General features: G+C 42.7%; 1 protein-coding gene across 2 annotated transcripts in view; it reads right to left on the bottom strand.

Annotated features, from left to right (window-relative positions):
* Positions 1 to 14,011, bottom strand: part of RNF32 (ring finger protein 32) — a 63,246-nt gene extending 49,235 nt beyond the window's left edge. Inside the window, exons 1-2 of one of the 2 annotated variants that reach the window (XM_073676528.1) lie at positions 13,883 to 14,011; positions 9,414 to 9,516 (exon numbers count right to left, since the gene is read on the bottom strand). In XM_073676528.1, the coding sequence (XP_073532629.1) occupies positions 9,414 to 9,485 (72 nt within the window). In that variant the 5' untranslated portion in view covers positions 9,486 to 9,516; positions 13,883 to 14,011. The other variant, XM_073676527.1, reaches the window with a different exon arrangement.
* Positions 14,012 to 26,297: the final 12,286 nt, after the last annotated feature.

The following is a 26,297-nucleotide window of genomic DNA, read 5'->3' on the forward strand; positions in this document are numbered from 1 at the left end:
TTGCTGATAGGGGTGATGTAGCAGCTAACAAACAGCTGTGAGCTGTTAATAATAGCCAGGAACCATGTTTGCCTCATGGCACCTTCCCAGGCTAAAAATAGCAGGTCTCAGCTGCCCCAGAAATGACATGACATGAATGGGAACGCTAATGAGTGGGTGCATGGAATTAGCTGACACCTAGCTCTTTTGTTTGGTAATAACAAGGTGTCAATCAGACCCTTTCATTACCAAACCTAATTAAACTAAAGTAAAGAGTTAAATAAACACACAGAGCAAACACTTTATTTGAAATACAATAGACACATTCTTAAATTAGCCAATATACTCACCCCAGTTCTGATGGTAATCCAAGGGTTGTAGCAATGTCCCACATTTCTTTTTCAAATCACTTTATTTAGCTTCCAACAGCATGCATTTCAGTACAAAAACGCTTAAAAATGCATCAAAAAACGCATTAAAAACTGCATCAAAAAATGGAGAAAACGTACATTTTTTCCACAGCATTTTTCCTGCCAAAGAGATGCAGAAAAGCTGCAGAAATTTCTGCTTCAAATCCTGAACGTGCGCACATAACCTTAAAAGTTCACTAGAAGTTGGATACTAAAAGATCACCTTAGGATATAATTACGAGCAGCAGATTTTTTTTGCAGAAATTTCTGCTATTGTTTCTTTAACCCGAAACAGACAGATCCATTTGTTCGCTGCCAAAACAGCCATATTCAGAAAAATAGAAATGATTTCTAGCTGTAGACAGGCAATCTCTGCATGTGTCACAGCTGTCTAACAGCCGTGACACTTGCATGCACGGCGACAGTGAATGAAACGTCGAGCACGCCAAAATACTCAGCGAGCACCCGAGCGTGCTTGCAGGAAAGGGTTAATAATACATACTTGATCAACACTAGTGGTGATTAATCAAACAGTTTTTGCCAGAATTCTGGAGTAAAACTGTTTGAACTGTTGAGCTCGGGCAGACGGGGCATGGCCAAGTTTAAAATATTAAATTGATTAACCCAATCGGTAAATGCTGCAATGAGAAAAGAGATCAAAACCGGCAGAAATGTATATTTTTGGTCACTACTACTCCTTAAAAATGCAATAAAAACAGATCAAAACGTAGTAGACTGCTCAAAAAAATAAATGGAACACTCAAATAACACATCCTAGATCTGAATGAATGAAATATTCTCATTGAATACTTTGTTCTGTACAAAGATGAATGTGCTGACAACAAATTCATACCAAAAACCATCAATGGAAATCAAATTTATTAACCAATGGAGGCCTGGATTTGGAGTCACCCCCAAAATTAAAGTGGAAAAACACACTACAGGCTGATCCAACTTTGATGTAATGTCCTTAAAACAAGTCAAAATGAGGCTCAATATTGTGTGTGGCCTCCACGTGCCTGTATGACCTCCCTACAACGCCTGGGCATGCTCCTGATGAGGTTGCGGATGGTCTCCTGTGGGATCTCCTTCCAGACCTGGACTGAAGCATCCGCCAACTCCTGGACAGTCTGTGGTGCAACGTGACGTTGGTGGATGGAGCGAGACATGATGTCCCAGATGTGCTCAATCGGATTCAGGTCTGGGGAACGGGCAGGCCAGTCCATAGCTTCAATGCCTTCATCTTGCAGGAACTGCTGACACACTCCAGCCACATGAGGTCTGGCATTGTCCTGCATTAGGAGGAACCCAGAGCCAACCGCACCAGCATATGGTCTCACAAGGGGTCTGAGGATCTCATCTCGGTACCTAATGGCAGTCAGGCTACTTCTGGCGAGCACATGGAGGGCTGTGCGGCCCTCCAAAGAAATGCCATCCCACACCATTACTGAACCACTGCCAAACCGGTCATGCTGAAGGATGTTGCAGGCAGCAGATCGCTCTCCATGGCGTCTCCAGACTCTGTCACGTCTGTCACATGTGCTCAGTGTGAACCTGCTTTCATCTGTGAAGAGCACAGGGCGACAGTGACGACTTTTGCCAATCCTGGTGTTCTGTGGCAAATGCCAAGCCTCCTGCACGGTGTTGAGCTGTGAGCACAACCCTCATCTGTGGACGTCGGGCCCTCTTACCACCCTCATGGAGTCAGTTTCTAACCATTTGTGCAGACACATGCACATTTGTGGCCAGCTGAAGGTCATTTTGCAGGGCTCTGGCAGTGCTCCTCCTGTTCCTCCTTGCACAAAGGTGGAGGTAGTGGTCCTGCTGCTCGGTTGTTGCCCTCCTACGGCCCCCTCCACGTCTCCTGGTGTACTGGCCTGTCTCCTGGTAGCGCCTCCAGCCTCTGGACACTACGCTGACAGACACAGCAAACCTTCTTGCCACACCTCGCATTGGTGTGCCATCCTGGATGAGCTGCACTACCTGAGCAACTTCTGTGGGTTGTAGAGTCCGTCTCATGCTACCACGAGTGTGAAAGCACAACCAACATTCAAAAGTGACCAAAACATCAGCCAGAAAGCACTGAGATGTGGTCTGTGGTCCCCACCTGCAGAACCACTCATTTATTGAGTGTCTTGACAATTGCCAATAATTTCCATCTATTGTCTATTCCATTTGCACAACAGCATGTGAAATTGATTGTCAATCAGTGTTGCTTCCTAAGTGAACAGTTTGATTTCACAGAAGTTTGATTTGCTTGCAGTTATATTCTGTTGTTTAAGTGTTCCCTTTATTTTTTGAGCAGTGTATATAGCCAAAAATAGTAACATTAAAACCGTTAGCTAGTCATGTAAAAAACAAGCCTTCACCAAGCTCAATCAATTGAAAAACAAACATTTTACGAGTTTCGGAATATGGCCACACAAACCCAATTTTTTTTTTCCTCTACTTAAAAGCGCACCTGTCAGCAGGATTGTGCTTAGTAAACAACATACTCTGTCAGGTGGGCGCTGTTACATTAAGTAAAATGATACCTTTGATGATGAAATCCATCCAGTGGTTCTTTTCTAATCTTTATTTTCAGTTCTGCCATAATAAGATGCTCGTGCTCTGAGGCGGGACTTTAGGGAGGGGCTGTAACTGGTGTGCTCATTATGTATTCCTATCTCTGGCCTCTGACAGGTCACTGTGCTTTCAGTGACCTGCCTACTATTTTAAATACTAACTGTTAGTGTTGAGCGAGTATGTTCTGTCGGAGTATGCTCGGGCCGAGCTCCGAGTATTTATAGCTGCTCGGTGATATGGTTGAATCGCTCCCGTGTGCATAATTTGCAACTGTTTGACAGCTTTATTACATGTGAGGAATGTGTAAGAAATAGACATTCCTCACATGTATTAATAGCATACTCGGCGAAAGGGTTAACAGAACATACTCGCTCAACACTACTAACTGTGTAATTTCTGTGGCAAAGTGAAAATTTACATCCCCCAAAATGGTTGTCGATGCTACTGCGCACGCGCCATTTTGCTAGAGGAAAAAGAAACTTGCCTGTAGCAATATGGCCCCCGCCGCCAGTGCTTGCGCAGTAGCATTTCTCAATTCCTGAGAGATGCTACTGTGCATGTGCGGTGCTATATTGCTGCACCCAAATTCTTTTTTAAAAAGCAAAATGGCGCCCACACGTGCGCAGTAGCGGCCATTTTGGGGGATGTAAATTTTCACTGAAAATAAAGATCATAAAAGAACCACTGGAAGGATTTCATCAACAAAGGTATCATTTTACTCTTTAAAGCACACCTGTCAGCAGGATTGTGCTCAGTAAACCACATACACTGTCAGGTGGGCGACAGTACACTGATTAATATGATACCTTTGTTGATGAAATCCATCCTGTGGTTCATATTCATCTGTATGCTCTTATGACAGCTCCCTGTGCCTTCACTGACCTGCCTCCTATTTTACCTACTACTAGATGCATTATGTAAAATAGGAGGCAGGTCAGTGAACGATCAGTGACCTGTCATAAGAACATACAGATGAATATGTAAGCAGAGCACCAGATAGAGTGCCCCTCACAGGTCGCCCCGAAGCACGAGTATATCATTATCTCTAAACTGAAAGTAAAGATTACACAAGAACCACAAGGTATCAACCAAGGTATCATTTTAATCAGTGTAATGTCGCCCACCTGACAGTGTATGTACTTTACTGAGCAAAATCCTACTGACAGGTGCGCTTTAAATAAAACAAAATCTGTACAGGTTTAGTATCACCATAATCGTATTGACATGGAGAATCATATTTCAGAGTAATTTTTACCATAGAATGTATGACATACAAACAAAACACAAAAAACTATGGTAGAATTGCATTTTTTTTCCACAATTTCACCACACCATCATTCAAAATTACTAAACGAAAATTGGCTGCGGAGGCAAGGGGTTAAAGAGGCGCATGCCTCACAATAAAATTGATGCATCTTTCTCCACCGCTTCCTTCTTAAACAATGGCATAAAAAAACACCAGTCTTAATGAATTGGGGCCATAGTGTTTTTGGACTTTGCAAAGGTTCATTATTGTCTTTGTGGTTTTTTTGCCTGGAGTAGAAATGGTTTTGCTAGCGACTTTCATGTATGCACCTTATTCATTGATTTGTGCCTTTTTTTTAAATTGCTTCACCACGTTTTATCTGCGTGTTTTGTCTTTTTTTTTTGCCCTCAACAAAATGGCCATGGTTTTCCTTAAAGGGGTATTCCCATCTCCAAGATCATATCCCAATATGTAGTAGGTGTAATAATAATATTAGCAAATACCTCCAATTAGAAAAGTAGTATAGTTTTTCTGATTCGCTATGTCTCTTTCCTCATGTGCAGGGCATTGCAGGACCTTAGGTATCCAAGGTTACGACCATTAGCAACTAGATAACTGTCACTATATCAGTGGTCGTTACCATGGATACCTAAGGTCCTGCAATGCCTGCACATGAGGAAAGAGACATAGCGAATCAGAAAAACTATACTACATTTCTAATTGGAGGTATTTGCTAATATTATTATTACACCTACTACATATTGGGATATGATCTTGGAGATGGGAATACCCCTTTAAGGAAAACCATGGCCATTTTGTTGAGGGCAAAAAAAAAAGACAAAACACGCAGATAAAACGTGGTGAAGCAATTTAAAAAAAAGGCACAAATCAATGAATAAGGTGCATACATGAAAGTCGCTAGCAGACATTGCAAATCAGAAAAACGATACTACGTTTCTAATTGGAGATATTTGCCAATATTATTATTACTACTACACCTACTACATATTGGGATAGGGTCTTGGAGATGGGAACACCCATTTAACCGGATGTTTTAGACCAAATCATCATTTACAACTATTCAAGACTTCATAATTTTTTTTGCGCAATTATTCTTCAGTACTGGAGGAATCAAATCAGTCTAATTTTATTTTTGTGCAATTGAAGACTAATGTCTGACATTTTAACGTAACGTACAACTTTCTGATTTAAAAAGGCGCAAAAAAGGGTAAAAACACAAGGATAAAAAGCATCTTTACTTTGCAAAAAATAAACCCGTGCGCCATTTTTGAAGAAGTTGCATCATTTTGAAGAATTTAGAGCAAAAAACAACAACGAGTACCAGAAAAAAAAAGTCACTTGAAAAAACCCGCAAATAATGAATTAGGACCCGAATGAATAGATTAAGGTCTATGGTTTAGATTCATCACTAGTATTTCTTTTAAGTGACTATTCTTTTGCTGTGTTGTGGTACTTGTGTTGCAGCAAATTCTTCAAAACAGCGAGGGAAGGGATGAATTTTGCCCAAAATCAAACATGCTCTTCTTTTTCCCTTTTACATTTTTTTGCTCCTTAGAAGGTCAAAAAGTCTCATGACGATATGTCGCACATTAGTCTACGGCAGCACCAAAATAAAATTTGTACGGCTGGAGAAGAGTGGGTTAAAGTCTGGGTTAAAGTCTGTGCTACCGGCGATTCAATGATGAGCAGGAAACAGATATGCAGGAATGCGGTTTAATCGTCAACTTGTTTCGAAGTGACACCCTTCTTCATTAGGACAAACCACAGTGACATGGAACCCTCAAATCATTTACATTCGACTTTTTGATCGCATTCTATTCCACTTTTTGTTCGGCGGTAAGATGAAAAAGCATTGTTTTTTGCCACGTTTTTTTCTTTTTTTTACGGTGTTCACTGAAAGGGTTAACTAGTGTGACAGTTTCATACCAAATATTTGTACTTTTTTGTTTTCATATAAATATATATATATATTTATTTTTTTAAACTTTTCTACTAATTCCCTCTATGGAACTTTACCTTTCATTACTCTGATCGCTGGTGTAATGCATTGCATTATACATGTCAGTGCTGTACTCACAGAAGCCTCTTAGACCATGCTCTGGGCGGGCGCTTTGTGGCTTGAGGCGCACTGCGCATGATCCGAAGTTCAGAAGATGGCTTCTGGTCATGCACAGTCGGGAAGCGTACACCCAGCGGCAGAGGTGCGGGGTTGGCGATGACGACAGCTATTATCACGCCCACAGGCGTGTGATAACATGGGAAGAGGGCTGACTAGTCAGGGGCAACTAACGCCCCATCAACTAGTCAAAACCCTCATTAGCATAGGAAACAGGGACATTATAAATGATTTAAGTAAACCTAATTTTTACAAAAAAACATTATACGGGGCTGGTAAGGCAGGGAGTTTACTCATACATAAGTGAATGCTGCTGGGTTGGAGGGCATGGGGGACCTGATAGGTTCCCTTTAATTACTGTATTGGGGCCAGAAAGAGGAACATACATTATTAGTTTATGGTGGTAAGTGGGGTATATTATTACCGCTGTCATATCATTTACTTTTTAGGAGACGGTTTTGCATGGGGGAGGGGGGGACACAAAATGGGGGAGTCGTATTACTGTGCTGGGCGGCACTATGTCACTTTTTTCTTCATCTGGCATAGTGTAGAAGTCAGGAAAAAGTGGGGAATGTGGTCTAGAAGAGATCAGCTATAAATGACTGTTATTTTCTGCAGAGACAAGTCCCGGCAGGAGGAAGTGATGGCGGTCTGTGCCAGATGAAGAAAAAAAGTGAAGATGAAGGACTTCAGCTAGAGACATTACTGGTGAGTCACTGTATCACATGTACACGCGCACTATACACTATGTACTGTGCTCCTGTGTATAATCTCACTGGTGATCTCTGATCACTGTCTTACCTGTACACTGACACTATGTACAGAGCTCCTGTGTATAATGTCACCAGCGATCACTGTATTACCTGTACATTGACACTATATACAGAGCTCCTGTGCATAATGTCACTGGTGATCACTGTATTACCTGTACACTGACACTATATACAGAGCTCCTGTGCATAATGTCACTGGTGATCACTGTATTACCTGTACACTGACACTATATACAGAGCTCCTGTGCATAATGTCACTGGTGATCACTGTATTACCTGTACACTGACACTATATACAGAGCTCCTGTGCATAATGTCACTGGTGATCACTGTATTACCTGTACACTGGCACTATATACAGAGTTCCCGTGTATAAATGTCACTGGTGACCACTGTATTACCTGTACACTGACAATATATACAGAGCTCCCGTGTATAAATGTCACTGGTGACCACTGTATTACCTGTACACTGACACTATGAACAGAACTCCTTTGTATAAATGTCACTGGTGATCACTGTATTACCTATACACGATATACAGAACTCCTGTGTATAATGTCACCGGTGCTCACTGTATTACCTGTACGCTATACACTATATACAGAGCTCCTGTGTATAATGTCACCGGTGCTCACTGTATTACCTATACACTATATACATAGCTCCTTTGTATAATGTCACCGGTGATCACTGTATTACCTGTACACTGACACTATACTGTACACTATACACTCCTGTGTATAATGTCACTGGTGGTAATAACAGTGTTGCTAGTATTGTGTTTTTTATTCATGATCAGTATTGTAGTATTCATTCACTATTTGGTGGTAATATGTGGTCTGGTCATGGAGTGGCGGTATTTTTCCCTGCATGTGGTACTATTCAGTCACTATGTGGTGGTAATATGTGGTCAGGTCACAGTGTGGCGGTATTTGTTTTTTGTATGTGGTATTATCTGGTCACTATGTGGTGGAATATGTAGTCCAATTATGGTGTGGCGGTGTTGCTCCCTTGTATGTGGTATTATTATAACTTCTTTTAACTAAAGAAGCCCTTTAATGCAAACTACCATAATTATACATCCCAATTATGATGTACGCACAGTAGATATGCAAGAGCCAACTGTGTTTTACAGTCGATGTAAAAAGGGATAACGGCTAACAGATATTTGCATATAGCTGTAGGGTGGGGCCCCTAGGGTCAATTTCCCCTGTGGGCCCAAGACACCCCAGTCCGACCCTGGACGTATTGACAGACATAGTTAAAGTTTGGGACTGGCCCATAGTGGGTTGGGAAAGCCCCAGTAAAAAGGGACTGCTTCCTGATAGGCAGTCAGATAGGGAAGTACAATAACCAAGGTCAAATTCAAGTTGCATGGGCTGTGAAAGCAAGAATCTATCGCTCGGGGGGCCGTGGGAAGCCTTAGTGGAATCCCTTGCAGACATTACTGCAACGTCTGAAGCTCAAGGCTCGATACGGGTACTACGAAGAGTGCCTTACCCTCTGGAGTACAGAAGACGATGTAGGTGGAATCGCGTGAAAAGAAGGTAATGGATCCCGGGTGGACTGTGGAACTGGACAGGAAACCCCAGCGGCTGGCAGAACCAGTAGACGTAGGGATAGTCCAAGAGGAACGGATAGTAATGCTGAAAATGTACTGTATTAAGGAAATAAGAAGTATTGTGCCTGATACTGCGTGTTGGAATCGGATGAACTTGAACTGTCCAATAAAATTCTGTGTGTTGAAAAGAACTTGGTGTCCCCTGGGTTATGTGTGGCGGCTCCGGAAGATGAAGGACTTGAGACAACGGAGGCCTGCGTCCTACGAGTGAGTGTGATACACCCCACACCTAACAACACATTGGGACTGTGACACGATGTTTCCGTAAAGTACCAGAGTGTTACGGAGTGGCAGCTCGTCCACAGCTACCATCCTCCGGTACTTTACACACACAGTGTAGAGAGAAGCTAAATCTCAACTGTTTCATTTGTTTCCATTTCATATGTTGTTCTCCTAAAAAAACTGATACAATGTCCAACAAAATAAAAAAGTTAGAAGCGGATCACCCCTTTAAGAGAGGATGAGCTGAGAGGCGGCAGAGATCGGGAGCGTTGAACCAGACTATAGACAAGGAGGCAAACAGAACTATCCTGATTATTATCTCTAAAGGAGCAAGGGCCGGGAAAAGTAAGAAACTCTTCAACTCTTGTAAAAAACCAGTAGACATAAAGCGGCACAAAGTGTCATCATTGTAAATGAATATTGACATGAGTGGGAGTGATTTTATTGTGAAATGTACCTTTGAAGCTTTTGTTACATTAGAACCTGAAACAGATGCTCTGCTCGGCCTTGAACTTATATGATGAGCCATGCCGTGTCCAAATGAGAAAGAGAGAGAGGACCTGCAAAAGAAAACATGGCACAATGCAAACTTACTTTGTACTACAGTCAATGATTAACAATATGTTTCCCAAGCTATAAACCTGAGTGATAAGTATAGCGCGAGAATACATGCTACGAGATAACAGGAGGCTGACACAAAAATCGTAGGTTCTCCATAAATCAAAATGGATCCCACTCTCTACTGACAGTTCTGCCAATATAAATCACAGACTTCTAGCTGCACACAACCACCACTAGAGGGAGCTAGTTACATATGGATTTATACAGGTAATGCTGACCTTAAAAGGGGTTGTCCACTACTAGGACTACCCCTTCTCAATTTGAATGTTTGCCCCCGTTAAAATAAAAACACCTATAGTCACCCATCGTGCCGGCGCTGTTCCAGCACTCGCATTCCGGGGACTCACGCGAGGTCGTTTCATCACATGAGCCCTGCGCCCAATCAGCGCTGGAGTCACTGTCCCCAGGTTTGGACATATAAGTAATCAAGAGGAAGTAAGTGGCCAGCAGTAGGTGAGGTTCTGACTCCCAGGACAGTTGCACTGATTGGAAAGGTGATAATAACGGTATTAGGCTATGTTCACACATCATGTTTTTTTTCCAGCATTTTTTATTTAAATTTTCAATTACCTTTTGCAGTTCCAGCAAAGTCTATCAGAAACCAGGATTCTCTGGTCACACATCATGGTTTTTTTTTGTTCAGTATTTTGTGCCTTGCATGGTTTTTTGGAAAGTAGAACATGTCACTTCTTTCAGCGTTTTTTTCACCAATAGGAAGTAATGGGTGGTGAAAAAACGCATCAAAAACACACCAAAATTTGTTTCAGCATTTTTGATGCCAAAATAGAATGTTTTTTTTTGTTTTTTTACAGAACTTTATGTACACGCATAAAAAGAGACAGAAGGACAGTGAAAAAAATGCTGAAAAAAATGCACCAAGAATCCTGAACAAAATGCCCTTGAAGACCGGGTTTTGCTGCAGAAAATTGACGCAAAAAAAAAACCATGATGTGTGAACATAGCCTTAGAGATGAGCAAATCGAATGGCAGGACTCTGGTCTGGCAGCCATGTCTACAGTCCGCGAATGCCGGAACAGAACTCAGTGATGTCCACTCCTATCCTGGAGTCTCTTCTAATTAGTAGGCCAGACGCCATGCCATGCGTGCATTATGCCTTAAAGATGACATTGGGCATACAAATCTGAGGGATTCCAGCAGATAGGAGCCATCCCATCCGCCAGCCATGGACTATTGACATGTCTGACGGGCCAGGCTCCTGCGAACTGATTCGCTCTTCTCTGATAAGTATAATTAGAAAGTGCTTGGAAAAAAAAAGTTACTTTCTAACTTAGAGAGGAGAGGGGGATATTGATCTGACCACGCCTTGAAATCCAAATGCTGAAATCCGTATGTGGGGGGCCGGTCCCGCTGGCGAAGTTCAGCCAAGTAGTTTAGATTGTGAGAAAGAAGATAGTCGGCACATCCATCCAACAATAGGTAAAATATATCAAACATTTATTTGGGAAATCTTTAAAAGCATGGATTCCAAGGATAATAAAAATCTGACGCGTTTCTGGCGTCCAAGCGCCCTTAGTCATAGGATACAACAAAACATCTAAATGAACTATTTAAATTGTTGTACCCCAATCACAATGGAGGCAAAACATTATACAAAATGGAGCACAGGTACTTGTTATTAATCACACCGGCGTTCCAAGAGACAAGCGACTGAAATACATTGTATAGAGAAATTCTTCAGAAACATATTTTACATGTGGGAAATATAACAAAATTCAAAAAATCAACACTTTCCCCATGTCATTGACATAGACAACGCAATGAAAATTTGTAAAAATACGAGTGATTGTATACTCAATACATGTATGCCCATATTAATAGATCAGATAGGACAAATGTGGTGACAGATTCCCTTAAAAGGCAATTTGACAACGTGTTCAAATCCCCCAAAAAGCTGCTTATAGGGGAATGTAGGTCTGTGAAACATAATGCAATTTATACCATTACTTATGCAATTTATTCCTTGTGCACATGAGGCTGAAGTGCTCTGGATGTGCCAAAGCACCTAACGAGTCTCTGCCTCATTTTGTCTATTTCTTGCCCAAAGCAAACAGCTATAATGTAGTCAATGAGCTGTCAAGTCAAGCCAACAAAGGTGGTCAGCCGTGAGGTGGGCAGGATTATGAATACAGCCGTGAGGTGGCAGGATTAGGAATACAGCCGTGAGGTCGGCAGGATTATGAATAGAGCCGTGAGTTCGCAGGATTAGGAATACAGCCGTGAGGTCTGCAGGATTATGAATACAGCCGTGAGGTCGGCAGGATTATGAATAGAGCCGTGAGGTCGCAGGATTATGAATACAGCTGTGAGGTCTGCAGGATTATGAATACAGCTGTGAGGTCAGCAGGATTATGAATACAGCTGTGAGGTCGCAGGATTAGGAATACAACCGTGAGGTCTGCAGGATTATGAATACAGCTGTGAGGTCAGCAGGATTATGAATACAGCTGTGAGGTCTGCAGGATTATGAATACAGCTGTGAGGTCTGCAGGATTATGAATACAGCCGTGAGGTCGCAGGATTAGGAATACAGCCGTGAGGTCGCAGGATTATGAATACAGCCGTGAGGTGGCAGGATTATGAATACAGCCGTGAGGTGGCAGGATTATGAATACAGCTGTGAGGTCGCAGGATTATGAATACAGCTGTGAGGTCAGCAGGATTATGAATACAGCCGTGAGGTTGCAGGAGTAGGAATACAGCCGTGAGGTGGCAGGATTATGAATACAGTCGTGAGGTCGCAGGATTAGGAATACAGCCGTGAGGTCGGCAGGATTATGAATACAGCCGTGAGGTCGGCAGGATTATGAATACAGCCGTGAGGTCGGCAGGATTATGAATAGAGCCGTGAGGTCGCAGGATTATGAATACAGCCGTGAGGTCTGCAGGATTATGAATACAGCTGTGAGGTCTGCAGGATTATGAATACAGCTGTGAGGTCAGCAGGATTATGAATACAGCTGTGAGGTCAGCAGGATTATGAATACAGCTGTGAGGTCTGCAGGATTATGAATACAGCCGTGAGGTCGCAGGATTAGGAATACAGCCGTGAGGTCGGCAGGATTATGAATACAGCGGTGAGGTCTGCAGGATTAGGAATACAGCCGTGAGGTCGCAGGATTATGAATACAGTCGTGAGGTCGCAGGATTAGGAATACAGCCGTGAGGTCTGCAGGATTATGAATACAGCTGTGAGGTCTGCAGGATTAGGAATACAGCCGTGAGGTCGCAGGATTAGGAATACAGTCGTGAGGTCGCAGGATTAGGAATACAGCCGTGAGGTCGCAGGATTATGAATACAGCGGTGAGGTCGGCAGGATTATGAATAGAGCCGTGAGGTCGCAGGATTATGAATACAGCCGTGAGGTCTGCAGGATTATGAATACAGCTGTGAGGTCAGCAGGATTATGAATACAGCCGTGAGGTCGCAGGATTATGAATACACCTGTGAGGTCGCAGCATTATGAATACAGCCGTGAGGTCGCAGCATTATGAATACAGCCGTGAGGTCGCAGGATTATGAATACAGCCGTGAGGTCGCAGGATTATGAATACAGCCGTGAGGTCTGCAGGATTATGAATACAGCCGTGAGGTCTGCAGGATTATGAATACAGCTGTGAGGTCAGCAGGATTATGAATACAGCTGTGAGGTCAGCAGGATTATGAATACAGCTGTGAGGTCTGCAGGATTATGAATACAGCTGTGAGGTCTGCAGGATTATGAATACAGCTGTGAGGTCAGCAGTATTATGAATACAGCTGTGAGGTCAGCAGGATTATGAATACAGCTGTGAGGTCAGCAGGATTAGGAATACAGCTGTGAGGTCTGCAGGATTAGGAATACAGCCGTGAGGTCGCAGGATTATGAATACAGTCGTGAGGTCGCAGGATTATGAATACAGCGGTGAGGTCGCAGGATTATGAATACAGCGGTGAGGTCGGCAGGATTATGAATACAGCTGTGAGGTCACAGGATTATGAATACAGTCGTGAGGTCGCAGGATTATGAATACAGCCGTGAGGTCGCAGGATTATGAATACAGCTGTGAGGTCGCAGGATTATGAATACAGCTGTGAGGTCGCAGGATTATGAATACAGCTGTGAGGTCAGCAGGATTATGAACAGTGTGTGGACGTACCCTAGAAGGCTGTGGCTACATGGACATTGTGTGTCAGCAGCAGGCGCCTTCTAGCTGTGTGCTGCGCCTCCTGAGCCCGGCATGTACCGCAGAGACCCGCTGCACCGACACCGCCGCTGGTGACAAGTACAGGGAAGAGGAACCCACCTGTGTGCCGGAGGCCGCCGCGCGTGTGGGTTACCAGGCAACCGAGGTCCGCAGGAAGAGGCGGCCCCGATCCTTGACGTGTCCCGGCAGCCCGGGCTCTCAGTGTCCTGTGCACACGATGCCGCAGGGCACACCGCGTCTCAGCCTGCGCCGCTCCATTGTATGGACATTCATACATGTCGGATAAAATGGCGCTGAGACGCCATAAATATGGAGTAGAGACTTTAAACCATATTTATAAATATTGTAAAAAAAAATCAATTAAAAATCCCCTTTCTTTCTTTTAGTAATAATTTGGGGTAGTTATTTTTGTGGGAGGGAGGGGGTTAAAATTGAAACTGATCCTTGGCACCAGTATTTAGACGTTAGAGCAGATTACAGCTCGGTTTTCTGTAGCAACCAATCACAGCGCAGCATTCTTTCATCAAGAGCTCTATGAAGAAATGAAAGCCTCGCTTTGATTGGTTGCGATGAGCATGTTGGCGTAAAGCTTCACAGTTTGGATTATATGGGCCGGACTGGCAGAACGTTTCTGCCATAATTTACACGTTATGTTGTGACAAAAATGCCCTATTTCTTACTCTGACACGGCAAGTGAAAAATGCGAGAAAATGAAATTTGGCCGGTTTGCTCTCCATCTGAACCAGATTTTAAATGATTTGGTCAGCAGAATAGATGATTGCTTGCTGATAAGTGGGTGTCCCACTGTTGGGATCCGCACTGATTAGCAGATCGGGGAGCTTTAATTCCTTAAGGCTATGATCACACTAGGCGTTATTTCAAAAAATTTTTTTTCCGCAGCAAATCCTGATCTCTTGGCAGGAAAAAAGCTGCGTCAAAAATGCAGGTTTTGGTGCATTTTTTTGGTGCGTTTTTGCTGCTTCTTTCAGGATCTCAAAGTTCAGCTTTGCTTCCACCACAGAAGCATGAACACAGGTCACCAATGCAAGACATATGTGACGCCATTTTAACCAGAATTACAAATGTAACAATTAAAAATTTGCAGAAAAAAAAAAAACGCTGAAAAAACACCTAGTGTGAACATGGCCCGAGGGGGAACTTTTAGCTCTGAAAGATCCAGAAAAAGCAAGATTCCAGCAAAAGGATCCTTTAAAAACAATTTAATTGCAACATATTGCAATAAAAGTGTTTTTAAAGGATTGGTTAGCTGAAATCTCGATTTCTTCTGGATCTTGCAGTACCGCAAGTCTCCGTGCAATTGGTATCCTTGTCCTGCAGGTGAGCTTCCCTTTGTATTCAAACTTTTAGCTCCATTCAGGGGCGGACACTGACAGCTTGGGGTCCCTGTGCAACAAATGTATTTGGGGCCCCCCTTATTTTATGGCAGCCAAGCTATAGTAATGAGAGAAAATGTTTTAAGGCATTTTTATTACTTACTGCAAAGTCAAAAGTTTACATACACTAAGATTACTATGCCTTTAAACAATTCTGGACTGCCTATGTGATGATGCCATGTGTTTGGAAGCTTCTGAGAGGTTTTTTTGGCAACATCTGAGTTAATTAGAGACACACCTGTTCATGTGTTTTAATGCACACCTGAAACACACTCCTTTGTGTAGCATCATGGGAAAGTCTAAAGAAATCAGCCAAGATATCAGGAAGAGAATTGTGGACTTGCACAAGTCTGGCTCATCCTTGGGTACAATTCCAAGATACCTGAAGGTGCCTCGTTCATCTGTACAAACAATTATACTCAAGTACAAACAAGATGGGAATGTCCAGCCATCATACCGCTCAGGAAGGAGACGGTTCTGTGTCCCAGAGAAGAACATGCTTTGGCCCATCATGTGCATATCATCCCAAGGACAAAAGCAAAAGACCTTGTGAAGATGATGGCGGAAGCTGGTAAGATTATGTCAATATCCACAGTACTGTATCAACATGGGCTGAAAGGCCACTCTGCCAGGAAGAAGCCATTACTCCAAAAGAAACATAAAAAAGCCATATTAATGTTTGCAAATGCACACAGGAACAAAGACCTTAATTTTTGGAGACATGTCCTGTAGTCTGATGAAAATAAAATTGAACTTTTTGGGCATAATGACCATCGTTACATTTGGAGGAAAAAGGGAGAAGCTTGGAAGCCTAAGAACACCATCCCAACTGTGAAACACGGGAGTGGCAGCATCATGTTGTGGCGTTGTTTTGCTGCAGGAGGGACTGGTGCACTTCACAAAATAGATGGCATCATGAGAAAAGAAGATTATGTGGCAATACTGAAGTAACATCTCAAGACATCAGCCAGGAAGTTAAAACTTGGGTGGAAATGGGTCTTCCAAATGGACAATGACCCGAAGCATACTGCCAAAATGGTAACAAAATGGCTTAAGGATAACAAAGTCAATGTTTTGGAGAGACCATCACAAAGCCCTGATCTCAATCCTATTGAAAATTTATGGGCAAAGCTGAAAAGGCAGGTGCGAGCAAGGCGACCTACAAACCTGGATCAGTTACACCAGTTTTGTCAGGAGGAATGGGCCCAAATTCCGACCAACTATTGTGAGAAGCTTGTGGAAGGATATCCCAAACGTTTGACCCAAGTCATTCAGTTTAACGGCAATGGTACCAAATACTAATGAAATGTATGTCAACTTTTGACTTTGCAGTAAGTAATAAAAATGCCTTAAAATATTCTTTCTCATTATGCTGGCATTTGGCAAATATTAAAAATTATGGTAATCCTAATTGACCTAAAACGGGAAAGGTTTATTCTGATTTCATGTCAGATATTGAGAAAAACATGTATATGTGTCTTTTTATGTAGTGTATGTAAACTTTTGGTTTCAACTGTATGTCCCCCAGCCTGGTATAATGTGCCCCACCCTCGTATATATGACCCTCATCCTGGTATAATGTGCCCCATCCACATATATATTTGCCCCATCTTGCTATAATGTGCCCCTTCCTGCTGTAATGTGCACTGTCCTCTTATATATGTCCCCAATCCTGGTATAATGTGTCCTATCCAGGTATATATGTGCCCCATCCTAGTATAATGTTCCCCATCTAGGTATATACTGTAGGTCCCCCATCCTGGTATAATGTGTCGTTTCCAGGTAGATATGTCGCCCATTCTGGTATAATGTGCCCGATCCTCATATATATGTCCCCCATCCTGGTATAATGTGTCCTATCCAGGTATATATGTCCTCCAGCCTATGTGCCCTGTTTTGTAATGCATTAAAAACAAATGATACTACATACTCACCTACACCCACGCTCACACGCACCTCGGCGTCCTCTTCTACAGTTGGCTCTGGTGCTGGCAGTTGACTTCGGTATCCCCGCGATGGCGCATGACGTCACTGCCAAGCACACCCAGTCATGGCACGCTGACATCAGCTACTGGCCTCTGATTGGCCAACAACATGTATTGCAGCACATACAGCTCAAATAGTTGCTGGTGGGCCCCCCTCCACCTCCGGCCCCCGGTGCACCTGCATCGGTTGCATCGGCGATATATCCGCTCCTGGATCCGTTACAAGATGGCGTGGCAATACAACTATATAAAGTGGGGGCTGACTTTAAACGGCATAATGAGAAAAAGTTGAAACACAACGTTGCCAAAACATTGTAATAAGAGGAGATTAAAACATCGTATTTACTCCAAAATGGTATCAGTAAAAATGACTGTTCACATCGCAAAAAATAAGCCCTCACCCAGCCCCATATTCCGAAAATGTAAAATGTTACAGGTCTTGGAAAATGGCAACTAAAGCAAATAATTTTTTTTTACAAATTTCTGAATTTTTTTTCACTATTTAAAGGGAACCTGTCATCAGAAAAAAATCTATTAGCCTGCAGTTTTTTTTCTGATGACAGGTTCCCTATCAATAAAAAAACCCCATTATACATGTTTGGTATCTGTGTAATCATACTGACCTGGTGAATCATATTGTCAAGGCAGTTTTACCGTATAGTGAACATGATAAATAAAAAAACAAAAAAATAATTGTGGAATTGTGCTTTTTTGCAATTTTAACTCACTTGGATTTTTTTCAGGCTTCCAGTGCATCACTTGATAAAATTAATGGTGTCTTCCAAAAGTACAACTTGTCCCGCAAAAAAATAAGCTATCATACGGCCAAATGGACGAAAAAATAAAAAATTCATGGCTCTTGGAAGATGGGGAGGAAAGAACTAAAACAGAAAATAGTCCCATCAGGAAGGGGTTAATGGTTAATCTAAACTATTTTCTAATGTACTTTAATTAAAAATGTCCTATCCTTCCCTAACTACACTATCTAACTGGTTTTTTTTTCTGTTTTTTTTTTACAATTTTCTCTTCAATTACGCTTTGAGACTCCCAATGCATGCTGGGATGCTCAAACGAAGCACCATCGGGGGGGCAGAGGTCACTGCCGCAGCCTCTGCCTCCACCCTGAAATGAAGCCTCATCAGTGATGTTCGTTTTAGGGACTGGTCTAATCCTTGCGTGATGTGCAATGTGTACAATGACAGTGCGCTCTCTCGTCGGCTCAGATTAGTAGTAACGAGCCGGCACCAGAGCCCACTGTTAGTGTGTGTTGTAAGCATGGGTGACATATCACTGGTGCAGCCACACAGGGGCCCAAGAGGTAAGGGGGCCACTACCACCTCCAAAGCAGGTGAAGTTGTCCATAATGATGAGCTATTGGACTGCAAGGGGCCCATATACTTTTCTAGCACAGGGAAGTGTGAACTCTGCAGCCCATCAGTGGCCACTGATAGGATAGAGTGCTCACGTGAGAGAACAATGTCACAGGAGCAGTAGCAGACACAGTGCTGGCTTAGCTTGAAAGGTGCTATTCCGGGTGGTGAGTATTCGGTGCTTTTATTTGGCATGAGGTACAGCGAGTGGTGAACAACCCTCTTAAATTTATTTTAAAAAAATGAATATTTCACGTACTGACCGGTTATATTCCGTTTTCCTGCTTCTGAAACGGAAGAGATAACCTTAATGTAAGAATGGTAATGTAAGTAATGGTAGTGCTTCAGGCTTTACATGTAATCATTTTTCAAGTAAGGCCACATTCACACATTCAGTGTTTGGTCAGTATTTTACATCAGTATTTGTATGCCAAAATCAGGAGCCGAACAATCAGAGGAAAAGTAAAATAGAAACACGTCACCACTTCTGTATTTTATTTATTTTACTCACTTATATAGTGCCATTAATTCCACATCACTTCACACACATTATTGGCACTGTCCCCATTGGGGCTAACAATCTAGATTCCCTATCAGTATGTCTTTGGAGTGTGGGAGGATTCCAGAACACCCAGAGGAAACCCCCACCAACATGGGGAGAACATACAAACAAACTCCTTGCAGATGTTGTCCTTGGTGGGATTTGAACCCAGGACCCCAGCGCTGCAAAGTAACAGTGCTAACCACTGAGCCTCCATGCTGCCACTGTTTTCACCCACTCCTGGTTTTGGCTTACAAATACTGAGGTAACATACTGACCAAATAATGAACTTGTGAACTTGGCCTTATAGTTATTTTTTCCCCATGATTTAAATATTTTAAAACATTGGCCTAATCATGGTTGCATGTAACATTTGCACCTAATAATTAGCAACATTAGTGGTTTTGCAGGTTCGGACGACTTTTATCTTATGTATATGGGGGGTGTTATTAGATAGGCAATTATATAAAGTGCCAGAGGGCGGTAGCTGTGGGTGAGCTGCTGCTCCATGACGCCCTGGCCCTTTACAGAAAAATAATGTCTCATTCCCATTTTGCTGCCGTGTATGAGGTTCGTTACACTCACTGTCTCCAGGCCTCCATCCTCAGGGGCTGCCATACATAACTAAGGAGACACCCAGTTCGTTTCAACACACAGAAGTTTACTGGACAATTAAAGTTCATCAGATTGTAACATGCAGTATCGGGCACAATATTTCTCATTTCTTGTTTCCTTAATACAGTAAATTTTTGGCATTTCTGTCGGTTCTTCTTGGTTTATCCCTACGATCACTGATCCTGTCAGCCCCAGGGACACCCAGTCCAGTTCCGCAGTACATCCGAGATCCTTTACCTTTCACACATGCAATTCCACATCCATCTTCCTCTGTACGCTAGGGGATGAGATGCTCTTTGTAGCACCTGTATCAAGCCTTGAGCTCCGGATATCCGCAGGGGATTTTATAGGCCTCATGCTGCTCAAAACATTAGGTTTTCGCTTTTGCCATCAGCCCACTGCTTGAACTTGACTCTGTCACCTCAGTTAACGAATTCCCTATCTTCCCAACTAACAGGAAGCAGTCACTTTTCACTGGGACTAGCCCCTCCCACTGTGAGCTAGTCCCGAACTTTAACTATATCTGTCCATACAGTCTGTTGCTGGGCAGATCTCTCTTACACTTACAATGCTTATCACACTCTGTCTTACCCTGTATGGTGTAACTTGAAGCTCATGGGCCCCAATGCAAAATCTCCAACAGAAGCCCCCAACTATCGTAGGTCTTTAAAAGTATTCATCTTTTCATATGAGCGTTAAAGGGATCTTTTTGGCCCCTTAGGCTTCAGGGCTCAGGTGTAGTTGCAACCCCTGAGTAGTACATAATATAATGATTCTATATACATAGGCTGAGTTCACGCGACCGTATTTTTGGTCTGAGTGGTGTTGTGTGCTGTCCATTTTTTTCATGGACAGCACTCGGACCGAAAATACGGTCTAGTGAACTTAGCCTTATGTATATAGAATAATTATATTATGTACTACTCAGGGGCATAACTATAATAGGTGCAGTGATTGCTGTTGCACCCGGACTGTGGAGCCTAAAGGGCTCAAAAGGTCCAATGTTATTCAATGGGCAGTACAGATGAGCAATTTTTTTGTCACTGACTGAATCCGCATGTGCAAAAAATGTCAGCATGCACTAGTTTCTTCCGTAAATCCCCATTCAAATCTATGGGTGTGCAAAAAATAAATAAAATGGGATGCCATCCGGAGCATGATTTTTACAGATACATTGCAATTTTGTAACATAGGAAACTATAAATATTCTTTTAAATTATTAATATCTGCTGTTGTAAGAAACGGACTGCACACTGATGACAGATGAGAAAAAAACTGTCCAAGTTTTCTGGATGAAACTCTGAATATTTTTCATGTGAACTTAGCCTTACAGGAAATATGTAATCCATAAATCCATTCTCTAATGTATACATGTTTTAGTTGACAATCCTTTTCTTCTAGATAAGGGATTACCCAATAAAGTTCATTGTTTTGCTCAATTTAAAGCTTAGGTGCTATATCCTTACTGAGCCCGAAAATGTATTCATGCCCTGAGAATGCAGAAAAGCTCCAGATCTTTTTTTTTTTTGCTGCAGACAACACAATTAGCGTTAAAAACATTGGATTCTTTCCGTGGGCCGATGAAAGTAATTTCTGTTTGCTGTGTGAAACAAAGCATGCTATTTGTCACATTGCGGTTTGTCTATCTTTTTAGAAGCCTTCAAGCTTTGATCTGAGTCAAGATAGACTCGGTAGCACAGATGGTAGAGGTAACATGCCAGTGATGTACATTGTCACTCAGAGAACTCTAAGTCAACAAATACGAAGAATTACAAGGAGAGAGCCACGTTGCTTTGAGGAGACTTGTACATTCTTGTGAGAGAACGTAGGACTTCTGCCTTTTTTTTTTTTTCGGTTTAGACAAAGGTGTGGAACAATTTATTAGTAGCATATTCAGGGCTTTGTAAGCAATCAAAAGGCTGCCTCTTCAAGTCCAGATTCTGGCCTTTGCTTGGTATTTTTAGGTAAACAATTCCATGTAATAGACGGCGTTCAGCGCCATATAATAGTGCATTATTCCAACTGTCATCGGAACAGATTCTAAACGTGCTCGCAATACACACAGGGTTCATGGCTGTTTTTTAATAATAATGCTTTATAAATAGCTTTTATCTACTCGCCGGGCCCAGAACAGATACATCAGTCATTCTGGTTTTGTATTCTCCTTCTAAAACGTTGCTAAATGCATTGTTGATTAATTAATAGCCGACCTCTTTGTACACAATAGGAGTTATCTAGGGAGATCTCAATGGTGCTTAACATGACATACACTTTTAAAGGAGCAGTAGATCACGAGTCTGGCAGGGGAGGTCGCTATTGGAAAACTTTTATTTTTAAAAAGGCTCAGCCATAAACAACACACAGTATATCATCTATCTACAGCACACATATCAAACTCTGATCCGTGGGCCTAATCTGGCCCGCAGTGTGATTATATTTGGCCAATGACACCAGAACCACCACCACTATGTGGGGCCATTATTCTGTATGGAGGACTTTCTGGGGTCCATTATACTGTATGGAGCACTATGTGGGGCCATTATTCTGTATGGAGGACTATGTGGGGTCATTATTCTGTATGGAGGACTATGTGGGGTCATTATTCTGGATGGAGGACTATGTGGGGCCATTATACTGTATGGAGGACTATGTGGGGGCATTATACTGTATGGAGGACTTTCTGGGGTCCATTATACTGTATGGAGGACTATGTGGGGTCATTATTCTGGATGGAGGACTATGTGGGGTCATTATTCTGGATGGAGGACTATGTGGGGCCATTATTCTGTATGGAGGACTTTCTGGGGTCCATTATTCTATATGGAGGACTATGTGGGGCCATTATTCTGTATGGAGGACTATGTGGGGTCATTATTCTGGATGGAGGACTATGTGGGGCCATTATACTGTATGGAGGACTATGTGGGGGCATTATACTGTATGGAGGACTTTCTGGGGTCCATTATACTGTATGGAGGACTATGTGGGGTCATTATTCTGGATGGAGGACTATGTGGGGCCATTATTCTGTATGGAGGACTTTCTGGGGTCCATTATTCTATATGGAGGACTATGTGGGGCCATTATTCTGTATGGATGACTATGTGGGGTCATTATTCTGGATGGAGGACTATGTGGGGCCATTATACTGTATGGTGGACTATGTGGGGTCCATTATACTGTATGGTGCACTATGTGGGGCCAGTATTCTGGATGGAGGGCTATGTGGGGCCATTATACTGTATGGAGGACTATGTGGGCCCATTATACTGTATGGAGGACTATGTGGGGCCATTATACTGTATTGAAGACTATGTGGGGCCATTATACTGTATGGAGGATTATATGGGATCATTATACTGTATGGTGGACTATGTGGGGTCCATTATACTGTATGGTGCACTATGTGGGGCCAGTATTCTGGATGGAGGGCTATGTGGGGCCATTATACTGTATGGTGGACTATGTGGGGCCATTATTCTGGATGGAGGACTATGTGGGGCCATTATTCTGGATGGAAAGCTATGTGGGGCCCATTATTCTGTATGGAGAACTATGTGGGGCCATTATTTGGTATGGAGGACTAAGGGGGCCCATTATTCTGTATGGTGGACTATGTGGGGCCCATTATACTGTATGGAGGACTATGTGGGCCCATTATACTGTATGGAGGACTATGGGCGGCCCATTATTCTGTATGGAGAACTATGTGGGGCCCATTATTCTGCATGGAGGACTATGTGTGGCCCATTATTCTGTTTAGAGGACTATGTGGGGCCCATTATTCTGTATGCATGATATGTGGGGCTAGTATACTGTGTGGAGGACTATATGGGGCAATTATTCTGTATGGAGGACTATAGGTGGCCCATTATTCTGTATGGAGGACTATGTGGGGCCCATTATTCTGTATGGAGGACTATTAGGGGCCCATTATACTGTATGGAGGACTATTGGGGGCCCATTATACTGTATGGAGAACTATTAGGGGCCCATTATACTGTATGGAGGACTATTGGGGGCCCATTATACTGTATGGAGAACTATTGGGGGCCCATTATACTGTATGGAGCCCTTTATTCTGTATGGAGGACTATGTGGAGCTCATTATTCTGTATGGAGGATTATGTGGGGCCCATTATTCTGTATAGAGGACTATGTGGGGCCATTATTCTGTGTGGTGAACTATGGGGGGGGCATTATTCTGTATGGAGGACTATGGGGGGGCCATTACTCTCTATGGAGGACTATGTGGGGCCATTATTCTGTGTGGAGAACTATGGGGGGGGGCATTATTCTGTATGGAGGACTATGGGAGGGCCATTATTCTGTATGGAGGGCTATGTGGGGCCACTATTCTGTATGGAGGACTATGGGGGGCCCATTATACTATATGGAGGACTATGTGGGGCCATGATTCTGTATGGAGGACTATGTGAAGCCCATTATTCTGTATGGAGGACTATGTGGAGCCCATTATTCTATATGCAGTACTATGTGGGGCCCATTATTCTATATGGAGGACTATGGGGGGCCCATTATTCTGTATGGAGGACTATATGGGGCCCATTATACTGAATGGAGGACTTTCTGGGGGCTATTATACTTTGTGGAGGGCTGTGTTTGGATCATAGTTGGGGCATCATACTGTATTGCGGTAATTTTTGATTATGTGTTTTTGTTTTTTTTTAAGATCTATTAGTTAAAATGTACTTTGTTCGTGGGACAAACCCTGTAAGTTTGTTTCAATATGAAAAGTTTCATCATTATATTTGATGATAAGGAAAAACTTCCTCAATTGTAGACTTTTTTTTAATAGATATCAAGGTAGACCCATGACTTTGTCCAAGTTTTTCACTTTGGCCCTCTGTGTATTTGAGTTTGACATCCCTGATCTACAATATAGGGGCAAAATGTATGAACAAGGAAAAAAGGTATAACCAGCTCACCCTTGAGGATATATCCAGGCGATGAGGAAGCGTGTAATCACACTACTGCTAAGCGTCCAGTAAAAGTGCAAGAAGAGAAACAATCCATCACCCAATCTAAATATTATTTAAAAATATATCCTTTAATTTAGATTATATAAATTGCATGAGACCCTAACACACTTTGCAAATGAGTGTATTTGGGGGGTATTGGGAGAACATCAAATGCGTTTTGAATGCACACTGTGTTCTTAAACTTCTAAGACCAAAATTTAGTGTTCTTTCGAAACGCGTTTGTGTTCTATGATGTTCTCCCCTTACCCCCATAAACACTCATGTGCAAATTGTGTTTAGTTTCTCATGCAGTTTTATTAATTTACATTAAAGGATATATTTTTAATGATATTTGGATTGGAAGTCAGATCATTTCTCCTCTTGCACAAAATGAATGAACACTAGGGATTCAATCACTGAGACCCCCAAGGATCACTAGCATGCAGGTCCAAAAGTTCCCTCTGTGAATGAAGCTTTAGCATATGCGACCACATTAATAGTTCATTAAGGTTCCATTTACACGGGCCGACCTGGGGCACTAAACGAGCCGCCAATCAGCTATTTGTTTGCTGATCAGCTGTAGTTTTACACAGAAAGTCCACGGTTAATGATGTGCACCAAACTATCTGTAAGAGCTCGTCCAGTGCGCTTAGACTGCCATTGTTTGCACAGGACAATGTGCTGCCACGAACAATGATCTTTTGTCCATCATAAAAAAAGATGAAGGAACATTTTGCTTTTTCATTTGGTGATCAGCAGCCTGTTTAGACTATAAGATTATCATGTAACAAACATTACTAGGATCGATTGCAATAATCTGGAAGTGTAAATGAACCTTAAAGGAAATCTGTCAGCAGGTTTTTGTTATGGAATCTGGGAGCAGCATGATGTAGGGGCAGAGAGCCTGATTCCAGCGATGTGTCACTTACTAGGCTGCTTAGTGCAGTTTTGATAGAATCCCTCTTTTCTCTACTGTAGATACAGCAGTGGTCAGAATGCTGAGCTGTGTATAACCCCATCTACACCCGTGACTGGCAGCTTCCTCTATACACTGCACATTGTCAGCAGGCTGTCAATCAGTGGTGGGGGCGGGGTTACATAGATTAGCTGGACTGCCTGGCACATATCACCTAGTCCAGCAGTGAAAATCTCCTGCTGATAAAGCACTGATGGTATTGAAACGACTGCAAGCTGCTGATCAAGTGACACATCCCGGGAATCAAGCTCACTTTCCTTATATGCTGCTCTCGGATTAAACCCCAAAACCTATCGCTCTAGCTCTCTATCGCTCGACACACAGCATTTATTGGAAAAACACCACTGCAGATTGTAATGCTGTTGATTCAGCTGAAGCCAGAGATGTATCCAGGAAGAAGTAGAAGTGCTTCCATTATATGTTCCATTCCTTCTGAATCTACTATGGTCTGACTCTTTAGCAGAAATTAGTGCATCAAAAACTGCAGTGCAGTTCCTCCACCCAAAAAAAATTGCTGTGTGTGAAACCACCCAAGGGCCAATCTCACACTACCAACTGATGAGTTTGGGTCAGGAGTCTGCCAGTCCAGGCTATTGAGGTTGCACCATCGCTGAGGTCCTGGGTTCAAATCCCACCAAGGATAACATGTGC

The sequence above is a fragment of the Phyllobates terribilis genome, unplaced genomic scaffold, assembly GCF_046119375.1.
Source record: "Phyllobates terribilis strain yellow unplaced genomic scaffold, ASM4611937v1 Scaffold_4__5_contigs__length_816908805, whole genome shotgun sequence".
Classification (NCBI taxonomy): Eukaryota; Metazoa; Chordata; class Amphibia; order Anura; family Dendrobatidae; genus Phyllobates; species Phyllobates terribilis.